The sequence below is a fragment of the Crassostrea angulata genome, chromosome 5 (genome assembly GCF_025612915.1).
Source record: "Crassostrea angulata isolate pt1a10 chromosome 5, ASM2561291v2, whole genome shotgun sequence".
In the NCBI taxonomy this organism is placed as follows: Eukaryota; Metazoa; Mollusca; class Bivalvia; order Ostreida; family Ostreidae; genus Magallana; species Magallana angulata.
Window position 1 is genome coordinate 5,884,324 of NC_069115.1, and position 18,760 is coordinate 5,903,083.

At 34.7% G+C, this 18,760-nt stretch overlaps 1 protein-coding gene across 1 annotated transcript; it reads left to right on the forward strand.

The window, feature by feature from the left end:
• The first annotated feature begins 7,042 nt into the window (after nucleotides 1-7,042).
• Nucleotides 7,043-16,942, forward strand: LOC128184210 (organic cation transporter protein-like). Its single transcript, XM_052853581.1, has 10 exons — nucleotides 7,043-7,293; nucleotides 9,244-9,481; nucleotides 10,533-10,636; nucleotides 11,392-11,546; nucleotides 13,471-13,639; nucleotides 14,373-14,588; nucleotides 15,084-15,310; nucleotides 15,609-15,790; nucleotides 15,963-16,114; nucleotides 16,366-16,942. The coding sequence occupies exons 1-10, from the start codon at nucleotides 7,148-7,150 to the stop codon at nucleotides 16,442-16,444; spliced, it is 1,668 nt and encodes a 555-aa protein (XP_052709541.1). The 5' UTR covers nucleotides 7,043-7,147; the 3' UTR covers nucleotides 16,445-16,942.
• Nucleotides 16,943-18,760: the final 1,818 nt, after the last annotated feature.

Genomic DNA, 18,760 nt, shown 5'->3' on the forward strand with positions numbered 1-18,760 from the left:
ATAGAAGTCACCGACCGACCCCCCCCCCCTCCAAATTCATAAAATCATTTAGTTTTTAGGGCCCGATTTTACTTGATCTTTGATCTTGGCCTTTAATTTCCACTAATTACCATTCTAGATTACTGTACTAATTACCAGACCAATTCGTTCATTATTAACAGAGTTATGAAGCTTTTGGCATTTGAGTTTTAGTTGTTGTGTTTGACATGTACTGTAAAAAAAAAATTCTGACTCCCAAGCCCTTCACTCAATCCTAATGAAAATTCGTGAAAATTAAGCTCTGACCCCATTCTTATTGTCTGTCAAATATGCAGCGGATTGAACAATTAAGAAGAAATTCCTGGATTAAACGGCGCTTATTGCTTATATGTGGAAATTAAATTTACACACTGTACACGCACCGAACCCAACCCCCCCCCCCTTCCTATTCACAAAATCATTTAGTTTTTCTGGCCTGATTTTACTGGATCTTTCATCTTGAGCCTTTATTTTCAACCTAATTCAATTCTAGATTACTGTTCTAATGACCAGACCTATTCTTTCATTTTTAAGAGAGTTATAAATTTTTGGGCATTTGTGTTTCGATTGGCGTGCTTGACATGTACTGTAGAAAAAATTTTTAACTCCAGAGCCCCTCACTCTATCCTAATGAAATTTTATGTAAATGTACCTCGGACCCCATTCTTATTGTCTGCCAAATATGCAGCGGATTGAACAATTAAGAAGAAATTCCTGAGATCAAACGGTGAGTATAGCCTGTACGGGGATTTAAAATTTACAGAGTACAAGGGATGTAAGCAGCCGCGTAATATTTCTGTTGTATGTATATTTCTTGTTTTCCGTTTAGTCTGTATCTACGATAGTGTGTGAACTACTTATGAATGTTAGAACTGTGGAAAATTACTGTCTTCAAATTTTTACGTGTTACTTATTTCGTTATTTCTACATTTATAAAGATTTTGTTATAGTAAACGACACGAAAAAAAATATCAACACTGAAATACATGGGTAAAATGCATCAGTCATTGTTTTAGGACTTCCCCAAATTGTTGTTAACCGAATCCGAGATCCACACCTCAAAATTCTATTTTCGATTTATTTACGACGAAAATCAAGCTCGGGTCTTTTCACCCCCCTCCAGACACAAACACGCATCAATATTTCAAATGACCTCACACTGTTACCAAACCTAAATAGTCAGACATCTTACACTTTGTTTTTCATCTCATACAAAAACTCAGCTCTTCTCCCGGGCGGAAACGCCCCAAATTCAAACACAAATTCGGGAATTATTTCGCGTCAGCCATGTTTTGAGACACCTGCAAAGGTTGTGTGTTCTAATCTCGCCGGAGCCAAGATTTGCTCTTTCTCTCTGTAAGAGGGCAAAGTATATTTAACATCGGGTTCGAGATTCACATTTACAATTTCTACAAAAGTTAAAATTTGGGAATGAAAAAGTATTTTTATGTTTATATCCTAATTGAATAACTGTAATAATTCTTAATTTTTTACACTTGTGAATCTGTCCATTGATTGGTCAATTTACGGTATAGGCAGTAGGCCATCTTTTGGCGGCATTTTCATCGTAGATGTTGACGGGGGAAGACCTTTTTGTCTAATAGATTCCTCATATGAGCTGTTCCATGGTCACTATAATACTGCACACTGTCGTAAATCACAAGAATCCTGTCCACGACGCCAAATGTAACGGGATGGGAGAAATAATGACGGACCAGACCGGGTTTCGAACCCGGGCCCTCTGAATCTCTAGTCAGGTGCTCTACCAACTGAGCTATCTGGCGCCGGTATTCGAACTGGTCTGACCGTCACATCTCTATTACTTTCTCTCCTTTTTATTTCTTTTTCTAACTAAAATATTCAACATAAAAGGGTTGTTGGACTGTAGTACAAGTCGAAAAACACTCTTCAATTAAGATTTAGACAAAAACAGTCTTTTATTATTAGGGTCTTCCGTCTTCAGCGGAACACCCTTCTATTCTTATTGTTATTAGGGTCTTCCGTTTACAAAGGAAGACCCTCCTTTTTTCTTTGGTTTCTTTTTATTACAGGTCATTAGACCTGTTATTAGGTCAAAATATCTCTTATTTAATATGATATAAAATGGGGCTGGTACTTCAAATTAGGAATCCAACGGGTTGTATAATCCTTCATCCATCGCTCTTTTAGATCACATCTGCATTTCTTGATATGTTTCGTTGATGAAGATAAAAGGCAAGGTCATTTCCTCTTCTAAAAATCGGACGGAAGACCTCCTCGTTGCTCGCAACGAGATCGTGTCTAGTTATTATTATTTTTTTCCACAAATTTTGTGCACGAGATTTCTCGAAAACTATTCGACCGATTTCGACCATTTTTTCAGAGAAGATGAGTCTTGATGTAAACTTCATACGTTTTTGAGATTTTTCCTGTCGGCACTTCCGGTACCGATTTATCGGCCATTTTGTACATTTTTACGACCTATTTTGTGCAGAGCTGATCTCAGAAACTATCAGAGATATGACTATGAAATTTTCAGGATAGGTAGTCTATAGTCTGAAGTTGTGCACTATTATTTTGTTTTACGCCAGTGGCGCCATTTCTTGGAGCTCGCCTAGGCACGAAAATTGGGTTTGAATTTTCATTCAAATTCTTCATACGTTTTCATCTGTATCTTTTTATCAGTTGATATTTTGTTAAGACATATATAACAAAAATAGTAGATAATTAAACGTTCTTTCCAACAAAATCAAGAAAAAGGGGCTGGCCCCTTAAATTAGGGGCCAAGACACTCGTAAACTCTATTGCAAATAACTTAAAAACGATCAAAATTTTGTAATGCAATATAGAAGCAAAGTTGTTGATTGTAGCAATATTTATCAGGTAAAATCATTTTCACACCCATTTATGACGTAATTAGGGATTTTAAGGGGCCAAAGTACTTAAACTTTGATGCAATATATCTAGAGAAGGAGACATATTTTGTTAGGCAATGTAGAAAAGAAAATGTTTGCATTGATGATTCTAATCAATTCCACTAATCAAAACTCCAAAGTCTGTCCCCATTAAGGATCTATAGGACTGGCCCCTAAAATATTCAATCATTTGTATCTCAAAAATGAACAACAATTTTAGATTGGTGTAAGAACAAAAAATGTTAGTATTCGTGAGAACTTTCGATTGAACTCAAGAAAAAGGGGCTGGCCCCTTAAATGAGGAGCCAAGACACTCGTAAACTATGTTACAGATAACTTGAAAACAAGCAAGATTTCAAATATCTTTGGTACTTAGCCTTTTTTACAAAATTGATACCAGCGAGATTTTAGTCACTGTAAGTGATTGAGACACAAACTTTTATAAATGATAGACAATCGATTGAAGATATATTTAACGGGTTTTCTTTTGTCAACCGTCACTTCCGGTACTCACCAGAAGAGTTCAAACAATTCATTTTTTTCACAAGTTTACCTGATTATCTTTGGTGTTTCATCTGCTATGATTAACAGTAGTGTGCACTAAACATATGTATAAAAAACCCTAGCTTTTATTTTCATAAACCTCTTTTGTTCGTCCGTTTTCGGTCTCGAGACAAAAAACCTAGATTCACCAAGATCGCAGATTTGGCAGAGAATATCGATATTTCATCGTATCATATGAAAACAAAATCGGACGGAAGACCTACTCGTTACTCGTAACGAGATCTAGTTTCCATTACTATAATTCAATTTATGATGTTTAAGAAACAACAAGGATGTGTAACTTCCCTAGACACTGACCATCCATGTGAACTGATAAGAACTGTGAATGGGGTATGCTGACATCACAGAACATTTGGAAGTTATCGGGATGCTGCGATAAAACCCGATGATAAGCCACAACATATTCAACTCTAAATAGTGGAGAGCATCAAAATGGCAGCCCCCATGACTTTGTCAAACTTTGATATTCAATCTGTGATCGTTGCTGAATTATGATCATGTTAAGAAGAGTTTAGTGGTTGACATTATTTTTATGGTAAATATAAATATTTCAACTCTTCTTTACTTTTGCCTGACCTTTCCCTTTAATTTAAGTTTACAAAAACACAATTTCTAACTATATATTTAGTTTTTCATATATTTAACAAAAGATAACTTGAAGAAAAAAATTATGTCTTAAATTTTATGGTATCGAACCCATAACATAAAACCCCTGGACATATAAGGTTAGATTACGTCGGGTGCTCTAACCACTGAGCCATTTCAGACACAACCAAAAAGATGTTTAAAACTACGTGTTACATTGGCCTCAATTTACGGACTTGTATCATTTTTTCAAAACGTTCAATTGTTGGGATACAAAATGATATTTTTAATGTGAAGTGGGTCACCTCTCCACGTTTTTGTTGATTGAAATCGGTTTGATTTCCATTAGACCTTAGGCCATTGCAAGTTTTTTCTTTGTTTAGCGTCCACCCAAAACTAAAAAACCTGTCTTTCTATCAGGAAAAAACCCCCACCACAAACCTTAGAAAAAAACCCACAACTTTAAAGGTTCAACAGAATAAAATTTGTCATATATTTTGAAGTATTTTCTTCATTTTGTAACAAAAATAACAAATACCTACTATATGATTTCCATTTTGAATGTTTTTATATTTGATTTCTGATCCGGATTTAAAAATGCGATCCTGAGCCTGACATATGAAAAAGCGATATCATTTTATGAACAACAATTGTGGGTTTTTTTTTTAATTTTTATATCTCAAAACCAATCCGTCCGCGGACGCTAAACATGTAAAAAAAAAACTTGAAATGGCCTTATTTAGACCATGAGAAAAATATGGAGCACAGACCCACTCTATATAAATAAATGCCTTGATCTAAAATATGACAATATTTGCAGGTTTTGATACGTAAACACCTGTTTGAGTGAACATATTCCCTGTATTAAACATATTTATAGGTTAAAAATTAATGATATGTTAAATATATATTGTTTTAAATGATGTTTTAAGAAATATCAGATTGATTTGATATTTTAATTTTTCAGTATGTTGTACGACCGTGCATGGGCATTTTACACGCCTTATCCATCCATCTCCTTTATCATATTTCATATCATTACATGTAACAGCTTCCGTACATTCATACAACGTCGAAAATTTACCTAGCATATATTTATTATTTTCATTTATTAATGTAAGTTGATTTCCGATAAGTAATCATCGATTAATTTATTATCAATGTTTTAAGTTGCGTATAAGGCCTGGTAAAACTTTAACATTTTCTCCATACTTACATTTGTATTATGAATTTAAAGGGACTTGGACACGATTTGAGCTCAAAATTAAAAATTTTATTTTTCCAATTTCAATGTTTAGAATGGTTAATATGGGTACTTTTAATGCTTTGTCAGAATTTGAAAGTCAAATATTGAGTTATGTGCAAGATACAGAGTTTGAAAATCTTTGTTTTGTAAACAAAGCTCGAGCTTTGTTATGGTTTACATATGTCTTTTATTGGTATGAGTGTCAATCAAATGTTTCTTTTTTTCTGTTTATCATATTATCTATGAACACATTAAATCAGTTTACCTTCCTTGCCATGAGTCATTTGGTCAAAGAAATGGTAATTCCTTACTTTACATAATTTCAATTTAATTTTGTAAACAAATATTATACATAACATAAACAAAACAATGATTTCTTACCTCTGTATCTCTCTTATAACTTGATTTCTAACATTCTAATTTTGGTCGATCATTCAAAATGAGCAAGTAAACCATTTTATAAATAAAAAAAGAAAAAGAAAATTTTGATCAATTCGTGTACAAGTTCCTTTATGATGCTTAGTCAAATTGTTTGGCTATTTCAGTACAAAATCGCTTTTCCTACCAATTAATTATCCAAGAATGCTGATAGATTAATAATAAAATTGTGATTTTCTTTTAATTTTTAAAGCATTTTTGAAAGCTTATGTTCAGTACCGTCAGCGATTGACAAAGTCCAAATACAATCATACCCGCTCCGAAATCAATAATTATGTGTACACGTGAGAAAAGTTCATTGAAATTCATTAGAAGGGATTTTACCAGAAAATTTCACGTGAAATTATTTTAGTTGCTTTTCCATGCGACAAAATTCATTTGAGAAAATGTGAGGCACAATTAATCGTGTTAAATAAATGCTAACATTGTTACATACCGTCATATATGAATAGATAAAGTACAATGACACCGACCTTAATAAAGGTCATAATTCATTTGAACGCGAACCGAATTCGGTTAAGAACAGTTTAAGCAAGAAATATCAAGAAAACCGAACGATTATTTTAATTTTACCTCGCTCCCCTAAAATGTTGCTCACTCAGAGAGAGAGAGAGAGAGAGAGAGAGAGAGAGAGAGAGAGAGAGAGAGAGAGAGAGAGAGAGAGAGAGAGAGAGAGAGATTCTATGACCTCTTTGATTAGATCGCCTTTTTCTGGGTCATATCTCTTTGGGTCACTCGTTTAAGTCTTTGAGCCGTCGGTTGGGGACCTGAATTCCTCTCTCGTCGATACAAAAAGGTTGATATGTACACGGGCACACATTCTTTGTAAGGTCAGAAAAATGAATTGCCTGTAGGTTAAATGACATAGACAATTCCTATACATCAGGTATCTGTCTGAAACCCCTAATTGTTTGCTTAAATATGGAAACCGAATATCAAATGAAGTGTTTTATAAATAAATTCTTAGTATAAAGTTATGTAAACATAACATTTAAAATTTAAGATACATGTATGTATGTATGTGTAAATATTTGTTACATATACTTGTATGTTATTTCTTATCTAGTGAATGTGTTTGGGTTTATATAAAGTTTAAAAATATAAAAAAAATCTAAGTTCAGTAAATCCAGGAGATTGGGGGGGGGGGGGGGCTTCTATCATGTGACTTTGTTTATCAAAGACTGTGTTCGCACCATACAAACACTTCTATTCGACATTCTCCCACTCCACCGTGGAGTACCTTTCGTGACATCTTAGAAATTTCAAGATAAACGGTCTCTTCAAATGGTGGATTCAAAATCATCGACAAACACTGGTTGATAAGATAATCGAGGGTCCGCTGTCCCCCTGGCCCCTGAAGTCTGGCATTGGCGGGGTAAGGAAGTGTCACCACGGAGCAGCGATGAATTTTGACGATATTCTGATTCGGTTGGGGGAGTTTGGGCGGTACCAGAAAATCCTGTACTTTCTGGCCGTCTGTCTCCCCGGAATCAGCTGTGGGGTTTTTATGGTCATTTCTGTCTTTTTAATGGGTGTCCCTGAACACAGGTCAGATTTGTTGTTTTTTACTTTCATTTATTTATATATATTTCATTTATTAACATCGTTGATAATAATGGTATATAAACATTATTCCTCTGGTATATAATGCAATTTTTCAATATCAGAATTGCACACGTATTCATATTAAGTTTATAAAAGAATCCGTAAAAATTATTATAACATTAATGCATAAAAGATACTTTTATGAAAATAAATCAATAGGATCAGAAACGTGATCTTATGAATATCGACGTAACAACTTATTGTTCTTTCAGATCACGAAAATTCATAAAAATTAAAGACAATTTGAACTACAAGTTATATTTTCAGTCACTCTTACACAAGTTAACAACAACAACGTTTTTAAAACACATTAGGATTCATCTAGATATACATGTATAGATGATACTAAAGACATCAAATATATTTTAATCTGTGTTTTGATTCAAGACCATTTTTTCCTTGTGTGTGTGTGTGTGGGGGGGGGGGGGGGGGGTACTGAGTTAACACCAATGGAGCGATTTTTTCTACTGACGTCATCTCCTGTTATGGCCGCGGAAAAAATTCCTGTCCATATGAAATTTCTATCAACCAAAGACATAATGATATGAAAAAGTAGATAGCGTGCTGATCACGTACTGAGGTGCAGTACTGTTGGTAGAATGTCAAAACGATCGAGACTTCCTAAAGTCTGTACGTGGCAGGCACGTAGCATCGTTTTTGAAAGTGGGGCTGGCGAACATATTCAATTTCACTCCTCATTTCCTTATTTTCATATCAATTTTTTACATACTCACAAAAAAGTGGGGGGGGGGGCAACTCCATGAAAGTTCCATTTTTTATATGTAAATTTTTAAAAAAAATCTTGCTGCGAGAAAATGGGGGGGGGGGCAGCCCCCCCGCCCCCCCCCCCCCCCCCCCCCGATGCTACGTGCCTGCGTGGCCTTCAATTAAACAATCTATGCTTTTCAAAAGTACGGGATTTACCTGTACACGGGATCCTCATTAATGTTTTATCCGATACCAAAATTAACAACAAGGAGGTGTATGTGTACAGGTTGTCTATTAATTTGGTTACTGCCTTGGCACCTCCCTCAAAGAGTTATTAAAAAAGGCCGGTCTCATTTCTTATCTTTCTCCAATTCACTAACTCTTAATCAACACGAATGACTTTGTCGATAAACACTGGATTGCATCGTGATCTGATGAATAAAAGTTTTGAACTTTAGGCGACAAAGTATTTTCCGATACCTCAGTTCTTTTAATCTTCAGCAATATCTGTTTTTCGCCAAGGTATCGGGTAAAAGATTTTTTCCTGATTCTTACTTTAGTATCTGCATGATACATGTACATAATTATAATTATTAGTCGAATTTAATTTTTTAAGAAGAATTTTAAGATCACCATCAGGCACGTAGCATCGTTTTTGAAAGTGGGGGGGCCAGACTCATCCAAAAAATCTTGACAAGCAAAAAAAAAAAAAAAAAAAAAAAAAAAAAAAAAAAGGAAATTTAAACTTTTCCAAACCAAAATCTTCAAAATCCTAATCCGGGGGGGGGGGGGGGGGGGGGGGGGGGGCGCGCAAGCGTAGTAGTATATAACTTCAATTTCACTCCTTATTTCCTTATTTTTATATCAATTTTTTACATACTCCCAAAAAAAGTGGGGGGGGGGGGCCAACTCAATGATATTCCTATTCTTTATATGTAAATTTTAAAAAAGTTGTTGCTGCGAGAAAAAGTGGGGGGGCCAGCCCCCCCCCCTGGCCCCCCCTGATGCTACGTGCCTGACCATATAGGAATCCTAATGGTTTATTTTTGCTCTAAAAAGTGGATTTATAAATCTGTGAAAAGTAATTAGCTAGAATACATCTCAAATTTAACAAGTTTCCTTTAAGAAGGTCCCTCATAATGTATTTTTTCCTGATTTATCATAAATCGTCTTTTTGATCTTTAGATGTGCAATACCACAACTAGAAAACGACACATTTGCCATTCAAAGCGACCGTCACAAAAAGTTGATAGATCTGTATATCCCAAACGCCGATCCCGATGACAGTACCCTGAAATATGACAGATGCCAGTACTATGTCTACGACAGCGCAGCTGTTCAAGGTAACGCGTCGCGACACATTGAGAAGTGTTCTAAATGGGTCTACAGCGAGGACATCTACAAGTCAACCTTCGCTAAACAGGTTCGTGTGTACGAGACATACCGCATATCCGGTAATTTTCGCTATGATCTAATTTTCGCTTTTTTCGCAATCTCTATTAAATCGCAAATATAATTGAATATACCGAAATTATATCCTGTATCATTTTCTATAAAAAAAAAAAAAACCTTTTGAAATCGCTAAAAATGACTTACGCAAATTAAAAATGTTTCGGTCAGATTTTCCCCATTTTGGCAAATTTTGTGACAGGCGAAAAAAAAAAATCGGATATACGGTAGACCCCAATTAAAGTGATTGACAGCAGTATCCGAATAATAAAAACCACGGAATAACATAATTTACACCTCTCTATACTGGTTTTGGTGACCACTTTTATGAGCATATAAAAACAATTTTGCTGTATACAGAAGTTTCATTTAAAATTTATCAAATTGTACATTTATAATGCATAAAATCCTTAGGATTTTTTTTTAAATATTAGGCTAAGCTTATTCCTAAGCTTTCCAAATTTGATACATCTTTGATTTTCTTCCACAGACAAAATATGATCTGTTTATTGATGTATTTAAATTGTAATATGGTTATAATAGGTAACACTTGAGTAGTTAGAAAGATACATGAAGATATGCTCACTAAGTTGACATCTACAGAAGAACTCTCACAAATGCTATTTATTTTGAGTTACTATACAAAGATTTATTGCCGCCTTTTTGTGTCCCTTTTAATTTTTATCTAGGCACTTTTATTTAGATTTTGCCCGATTTAAAATCCGATTAAATATGAAATCGTTTTTTGAGATTCCATTCTATCTTTGAAAAAGCTCAAATTTAAATTCGCACTCTAACAGTACATCGTCTCAAGTCACAGGTTTTGTGTCCATTCTATTTCCACAAAAATAGAATGAAAATAGAATGGACACAAAACCCGTGGCTTGAGACGATGTCTAACAGTAGGGCGAACTGGAAAAAAAATGCGAACGGAGTCATCGATGATTGAACTGTTATTGTAATATGAATGTATTTGACGTGTGAGTTGTAAATCAATCATATATTCTATTAATATGTTCTTTCAGATTGATTTGGTCTGTGATGATCGATACAAAACTTCTCTGGCCAAATCCCTGTTCTTCGTCGGCGTTCTCCTTGGAGCTCTCGGGCTCGGGATTCTGTCAGATGCGTAAGTATTACATTCCCGACCTTACTCTTCACATTTTAATTTTTTTTTTCAAAGTGCGTTGATATGGTCGATATTATGGGTAAATGTGGCGTATTTGGAGTAAAATTTTAGACATGAAATTGAGAAGAAATATGCATACTTCTTATAATAAAAGTTTCACCAACTCTATACCCATAAAAAAAATGTTTTTCTCTGTTTTCGAACATGTGAAGTTGTCAAGCATTGATTTAAAGTCTCCTGTACTTAAATGCATATGGGCATGGTCTTATTGTTAAAACCATAGTAAATAATATACTTGTACTTTACCATATAGAATTAAGAGAGCTATCATGGTAAAAGAGTGATCACATAATTTTTTATACATGGCATTGGTATTTCGCTAGTCTAGAAAGTCAGCTCCACCTCTTATACATATTGATAACAATCTTGTGTTCGATCAAGGGCGGATAAGCGAAATTTTTCTTTTTCGAAAGTTGTAAGGAGAAAAACATAGAATGAGTTTTTTGTATCACAGTCTAAAATCTTAATTTATGTCAGTCGGAAATTGCCAAGACTCTTTGATAAAATAAATAAAAGTGAAATAAAAAAATAAACGCAACGGAAGCGACCGAAAAAGACCAAAATCTCGGCGCTTTGTGCAGTCATCTTTTAACGCACTTTGAAGAAAAATCATTTCAAAGTGCGTTAATTTTTCAAAGTGCATTGCCACATTGCGCAAAATTGAACTTTTTGCATCCATGCATATCTTTCTACAGCATTGGACGGAAGAAAACCCTCAGTCTTTCTGTCGTTGCTATGATGGCGTCCTCCATTGGACTAGCGTGGGCTCCAAACTACATCGTTTTTGTCCTCATCCGGATATGCGTGGGAGCTTCCACTTCCGGTGTCTTCATGACAGGATTTGTCATAGGTGAAAATTAAACTACCATCTCTAATTAATTCATTTAATTATCGAATTATTAAATAGATCACCAAGGTAAATGACTATGAGGTCCAAAATGCAAAAGTTAAAGATCAAAACTTATGTCTTGAATTAGATACAAATGGAATTGACAAGGCTCCATGAAGTGCATAAGAAAACCCGTATCTTGCAAGCAAGCAAAGTTATAGGATAGTAAAAAATGAGGTGTTGTTAATGTTTTAAGAAGTTTCTTTCTAGGATTGAATTAGTATATGTTAATTATTAAGAACTTATACAAACTGTCTGCGTCCGTGTTTTTTTGTCATAATTCACGACTTCCTATCATGCATTGAAAAATTTACACCCACCAAGTATGATTCCCTTTATTTCATACTAAAATTATTTGTATTTCAAAACTGATAAAACTGACAGGACTGAAATCTACACGTCCCATATATCGATTGGTCGACACCTTCAACAGCCTAAGAAAAACTAAACGTCTTGATGTGCATTAACAATAGTATAGTTAATTTTTCTTACTTTTTTTTTTACAATCAATTTATTAGTTTGTGAAAAATATGTTGTAAATATAAACAAAAGAATGCTTTCTTTGATGATTCATGTGGGCCATGAAGATATCGACCATTTCAGAAAAAAATTACGTAACCCGCTAACGCCACTGTGAAGAAGAGGGCTCTATATAGATATATAGAAAGATGTTCAAATTCTAAAGATGATATTTTTGGATATTTCTTTACAAAATAATAGTTTATAGCCAAACAACCCATTTTTGAAAATTTAAGACATACATGTATTAACAGACATATCTGACAACCGAGTCTACTTGAGTACAGGTATATTTCAATTGTACGTTTCATATACGTCTGTAGTTGTCGTGGATCATCATCCTCTGGTTCTTAGCAATACATTTTAAATATTATGAAGTTTGTTGGAATATTACTTTATTCTATTTAATTCCAATGAGACGTTAATTTTAGGCATAGAGTTGATGAAGGAGGCCGAGCGGTCAGAAAATTAACCATCAGATGTACCTAGAACTTTAATATATGATTATTTTAAACTTTAAACTATAATCAAGTAAAGAAAACATCGACCTACTTTAAACATATTACATTTGGCTGTGTATTCTATTCAGCGTTTTTGGCAGAAAACGGTGCACGCTAAATCAAGAACATCGCCAAATGTAAAATATTTAAGTAGATAAAGAGGTACGATTTCAACATATAAAACCAGAAGTTCTCAATGGTTTCAAACGAAACTTTAAATATATGATAATTATGACAGTTTTAACATTTCCCATTCCTCATTTAACAAATTTGGAGGTTATTTCAATTTTTACTTTTTTCATCCCCCCTTTTTTCATAGTTTGAAGTCTAATATCTCGAAAACAGCAAGAGATAGAAAAAAGTTGTCGCTTACAATTTTGTATATCAAACTATGAAGTATCTAAATCCAAAATTTCATAGTTTATAATTAAAAAATAAAACAGATACAAAGGTCCTTTTAATATTTTGTTTTTTACATGTGTTTACCGGAAGTATATAGACCGGAAGTCCAAAAAGGGACACATGGTAGAACTAAACAATTGCTTAAAGAATCTAATATTAAATTTTTATTTTTCGGTTCCGTTTTCAAAAAATCGCTGACGAAACTTTGTCGAGAAGAATAATGATAATAAAACAGAACGAAAGCAATAGGTCTTTTCGACCGAAAGTCGAAAAGCCCTAATAAGATACGATTTTACCTGACATTTACAATCAAAAAAGGGAAAGGGGATGTCGAAAAGCCCTTACTTTTTGTTGAAGACAAAAAAAGTTCTAGTTTATATAGAGCTCTTCTACGAAAGGAGACAATCACAGCCTAAAAATGACCCTCTTAATACTATGGTTTTTTTTTCAATAATGCGTTGTAGGTATGGAGCTGGTTGGGCCCAGTAAGCGACTGTTCGCCGGCGTCATTAACGAGGTGTTCTTTGCCGTGGGTCTGGTTCTATTAGCGGGGGTGGCGTACGCTTTCAGGGACTGGTTCTGGATCGAGCTGTCCCTCTCGATTCCCACTGTTGTCTTCATGGCCTTTTGGTGGTAAGTCATAGCTAGGGGCCAGACCTCAGGGTCATGAAGGAATTTCAGACTTACGTCTAAATTTCAGTCAGTCGATAGAATTAGTGTTTATCATAATATGCGTTTTGAAATTCGTAATGAACAGCTTTATATCATGACAATTTTTGTAGCATTTCAATTTTGTCGGTGTTTTCAATCTAGAGACATTAAGACTGTGTACAATTTTTTAGTTTAAGTCTTATATTGCTTCATGATCCTGGAGCCAGGTCCCGAGGCAATTAAACTTAGACAAGGTCATAAACAAGGCGTCAGTTCCCCGGGCAATAAAACTTTTAGCATCTTCCAAGTTTCCGTCATTTTAATTTTGACTATTTTTAACGAAAATAAACATACCTGTCGATTAAGTACAATTGAAATCAATGAAAGGAGAATTTTTTCTCTCCAAATTTACAGGTCGTCTGTTGAAACCCTCAGATACGAAAACAAATTTATGTTACAATTATATCAATAGGAAGTTGAGCGATGTATACACAAAGGCCTGTACATGTATACAGTTCTTGGGGAAATTTCTAGTTATTTTAAAGGGTCCTTGATTAAATAAATAAAGTATCGTCTTAATAAATACATGTACATTTATTTATACTACTATTGAAACCATCACGATCATATGATATAATTGTACGTTTTTTATATTACATGAAATATCTTCGATTTACATATTGATGGGATATGTTCAATTTAAATATTTATTCAGCATTTTGCCGGAATCCCCAAGATGGCTACTGAGTAAGGGCCGGCGACAGGAAGCGGAAGAAGTATTACGTAAAGCCGCAAGGGTCAACAAGGTTACACTTCCTGAAAAGTTATTTGACGAAGACGACTTCGATAAAAAACCGGAAACAGCCGCCTTGTGGAATCTGTTTACATCGAGAGTTTTGCTCATCCGAACATTAATCATCTTTTTCAACTGGTAAGTTTTGTACGAGTTTACAAGCTAGGACACTTCAAAACCAATGTAGCATAATTATTAATCAATATAATGATAATTCATATTTCTGGACTACAGGTGTATAAAAACCAAATATTAAAACTGCATTAGTTGTATTTGATGTTGAAAGAATTAACAAACCATTATTGGAGATAAATTTATATCTTAATCGGGAATTGAGCCTTAGCCCTAGGGCTTTATGATAGATATGATCACTGTTAGACCGAAATTATATAACCTCATAATTTAAAAGATTATTCCTTGTTACTTATATTTATATAATTTTCAGCAATTTTACGACAAAATTTTAGAATATCGACATATTTGTGTGACTTTCATTTATTTTAATCGTGGTGCTTGATTGCGCCTCAATATTACGTCATTTGAATTTACTGGGTTGTACAATACAAGATCGATTCGTTGAGATTTTACTGACAAAGGCACTGAAAGATGTAATTACTGTGCTATGTTTATTAGGATGGTAGTTAGTATGACGTATTATGGACTGTCTCTCAACACGGGGAACCTGGGTGGCGATTTTTACGTCAACTTCCTGATTTCCGGTGTGGTCGAATTTCCTGCCTATACCCTTTGCCTGCTTCTGTTGGATCGCTGGGGAAGGAAAAAATGTCACTGTTCCGCCATGCTCCTCGGTGGAATCGCTTGTCTGTGTACAATCTTTACCATCAGCTTTGGCGGGGAAGGTAGTTGATCTCTACTTGTGGTTTGAACATTTTTTCATTGAGTATCAATTTTCATGAAATCGTTGTTGATCCGCTCAACGAAATGAAATGTTCTTTGAAAGAAGAGCTGTAATTGCAAATTAACAACAAACTGTATGGGTATAACACCAATGCCACTCATTTTCGCGTCAAAACTGTGTGTACGTACTGTTTACTTTAATTCCGAGAAAATTAATGCAATTGAATTATACATAAACCACAGTAATGTTTTAAAGGCATAGTAGTTTTTCATTTTTTTTAAAAACGATTTTTTTTTTAGATTTACAGTGGTTGACGACGACACTAGCGATGATAGGAAAACTAGGATCCGCCGCTGCTTTCGCTGTGATTTACGTGTTTTCAGCTGAACTTTATCCAACGGTCGTTAGGAACGCCGGAATGGGGGCCAGTTCCTGCTGCGCGCGCATTGGTGGAATTCTTGCGCCTTATGTCGCAGATTCGGTAAAACTTTTTTTAGATGATAAGAAGTTGTCTTCTGAATTTTTGGTACTCAAATAATTAAATCTAACAAATAAGAACCCTCCCCACATATTATGTAGCTGTTAAAAATATTTATGTTGATGTTTTATAAGTAGAATCCTACATTTCATGACAAAAACTATTGTGTTATTAGGGGGTGCTGATCGGGGGTCAGTTTGGACAGGCTGTTCCACTGGTTATATTTGGCGGCGCCTCCGTGTTGGCGGGATTATTGTCCCTAAAACTGCCGGAAACCCTGGACGAAGGTCTCCCGGAATCCATAGACGATGGTGTGGCGTTTGGAACGTAAGTTTATCTAATAGGGCTAGCTACAGATTAAATGTTTCCTTTTTGAGTTTGCACAATGTCCTACCCCAATTTATGCAGTGATGCAAAATATAAATATACCAAATCTAAAGTTTCTCTTTTTTAAGTAAGCCATTTCACAGTTTAACTCAATTTTTAACTTATTGATTTTATCTTTCGATATTTTTTTCCTATTAACTCATTTAAAAAACTCGTGTGATCAGACTGTATGATTTTTTTCTTGTTAACAGACCAGAGTATAGGAAGAGATCAAAACTATCACTGGCTATAGACCCCCCGTCGGCTAGCATCGGGCTCACCAAACTATAACCTCAGAGACAGAATTTAAAAGACATCGGGTTCACGAAACTCAAATTACACAGAGAAAGAAACGACGACACAAGATAGAAGCAACTTTAATAATACACAGCGACCGAAAGACAAAACTCTTGAATATTCGACTAACAGAGTTTGTGACAATCTAAATAATAATTATTAAAGCGTTCCTATATTTGATTGTATGTGCAGGCCGGGTTTTATCTGACGTTTCTAATTATGTTTTTTTTTTTACATTTATCATTAAGATGAATAAGATCAGTGCATATGGCTGCTAATGTTCAGAAGGACGCAATAAACATTTGTTTTATCAAACTTTCAAACTAATAAATGTCGTTATTCTAAAATTAAACGCACGGACCATCGAACAGGAAGAGGGTACAGTGAACGAAGAAAACATCAACTAGTTCATCATTTTCAGGAGAGTTTTTTCTTCTTTATAATTATAATTGTATGCCTATTGATTTGAAAGATGAATTACTTTCACTTTCAGCGTTGGTCGTTATATATGACAATTATGACGTCAATTGTTACGCATTCGCAAATTATTTTTAAACATATTCTACGTTTTTTGCTTTAAATGTGAAAACTTGAAATCCTTTGTATTTATAGTTTCATGATAAATACTGAAATCTGATTGGTTTAGACGCAGTTGAAAATCCGTTCTATTACCCTCAGCGTTAGCAACACACTTGGCAACGATTAACATTATATAAATAATGCCTGTTTGGGAGGGTAACAGTTGAAATTGACAACCCGAGAAAACCATTGTCAACCGACGCGAAGCGGAGGTTGACAATGGTTTTCGAGGGGTGTCAATTTCAACTGTTATCCTCCCAAACAGGCACTATTTATTTTGTTATACTGAATGTCTTAATTTTTAAGAAAATTTTACTGCTTTTATATAGGAATAATGTGAATTCTACAGCAAACCGTACGCGCATAATTTTCGCGCATGTAACAAATTTGTAATGTTACCCGTTGCTAAGGGCGTTGCTAACGCTGAAGGTAAAAGAACGGATTATGAACTGCGTCTTAACAAATCAGATTTCAATATTTAACATGAAAGTATAACAAAACGAATTGTTACATGCGCTTAAATGATGCGCGTACGGTTCGCCGGAGAATTCAAGTCATTGCTATAGAAAGACAGTTAACTAGAGTTGTCTTTAAAATTACGACATTGAGTATTATATAAATAGTGCCTGTTTGGGAGGGTAACAGTTGAAATTGACACCCAGAGAAAACCATTGTCAACCGACGCGAAGCGGAGGTTGACAATGGTTTTCGAGGGGTGTCAATTTCAACTGTTATCCTCCCAAACAGGCACTATTTATTTTGTTATACTGAATGTCTTTTTAAAAATTTTTAAGAAAATTTTACTGCTTTTATAAAGGAATAACGTGAATTCTACAGCGAACCGTACGCGCATAATTTTCGCGCATGTAACATTTTTTAATGTTACCCGTTGCCAAGTGCGTTGCTAACGCTGAGGGTAATAGTAAATATTATTAACTGCGTCTTAACCAATCAGATTTCGGTATTTAACATGAAAGTATAACAAAATAAAATAAATACTTAGTGTCTGTTTGGGAGGATAACAGTTGAAATTGACACCCCTCGAAAACCATTGTCAACCTCCGCTTCGTATCGATTGACAATGGTTTTCTCGGGGTGTCAATTTCAACTGTTATCCTCCCAAACAGACACTATTTATATAATGGTATGTAGTTTAGGTATGCGGTACTTTAACCAGTTGAACAAATATAAAATAGAGTTTCTGTTCTGCATTCATAATGATTGCAAAACATCATGACACTATGAAACTTGAAGACTAAGTCTTCAGACGATTTCAATGTTTTGCATCCACAATTACAAACGACTAAAAGCCTTGCAAAATATGTACACTTTTCTTGTTCCTTAGAATAATGGTAACCATCTAATAAATAATCGTAAACGTATTTTTTGAAAGTCGATTTCTTTCTTTTAGAAGAATACATTATATCAGATGTCTAAAGAATGAATTATAATGTAAATGCCAATAAACAGATCGTACAATATTATGTAAAAAATTGCATGTATGCGCGAATCTAGGAGGTGGGTGACCCTGGAAAATGCAAATTTCTTAAATTTAATTTGTGAAATATACCTCGGACCTCCCTCCCCCCGGCAAACTCGAATATCCCTCTCCTCCTTTTCACGGAAAAGAAAGCCTGGATCCGCGCAAGGTATATAGTCGAGGTGCATCATACTTGAGCTTTAAACATCTGGCACAGTTTTTTTCTGCAAGCAGAGTAGATCTGGGACAGT

Bases quoted from the DNA above. Each gene is read 5' to 3' on its own strand.
- LOC128184210 (XM_052853581.1), top strand. From the start codon at position 7,148: ATGAATTTTGACGATATTCTGATTCGGTTGGGGGAGTTTGGGCGGTAC. The intron at 15,311-15,608 runs GTAGTTGATCTC...TTTTTTTTTTAG, and splicing joins CATCAGCTTTGGCGGGGAAG to ATTTACAGTGGTTGACGACG. The intron at 15,791-15,962 runs GTAAAACTTTTT...TTGTGTTATTAG, and splicing joins CGCCTTATGTCGCAGATTCG to GGGGTGCTGATCGGGGGTCA.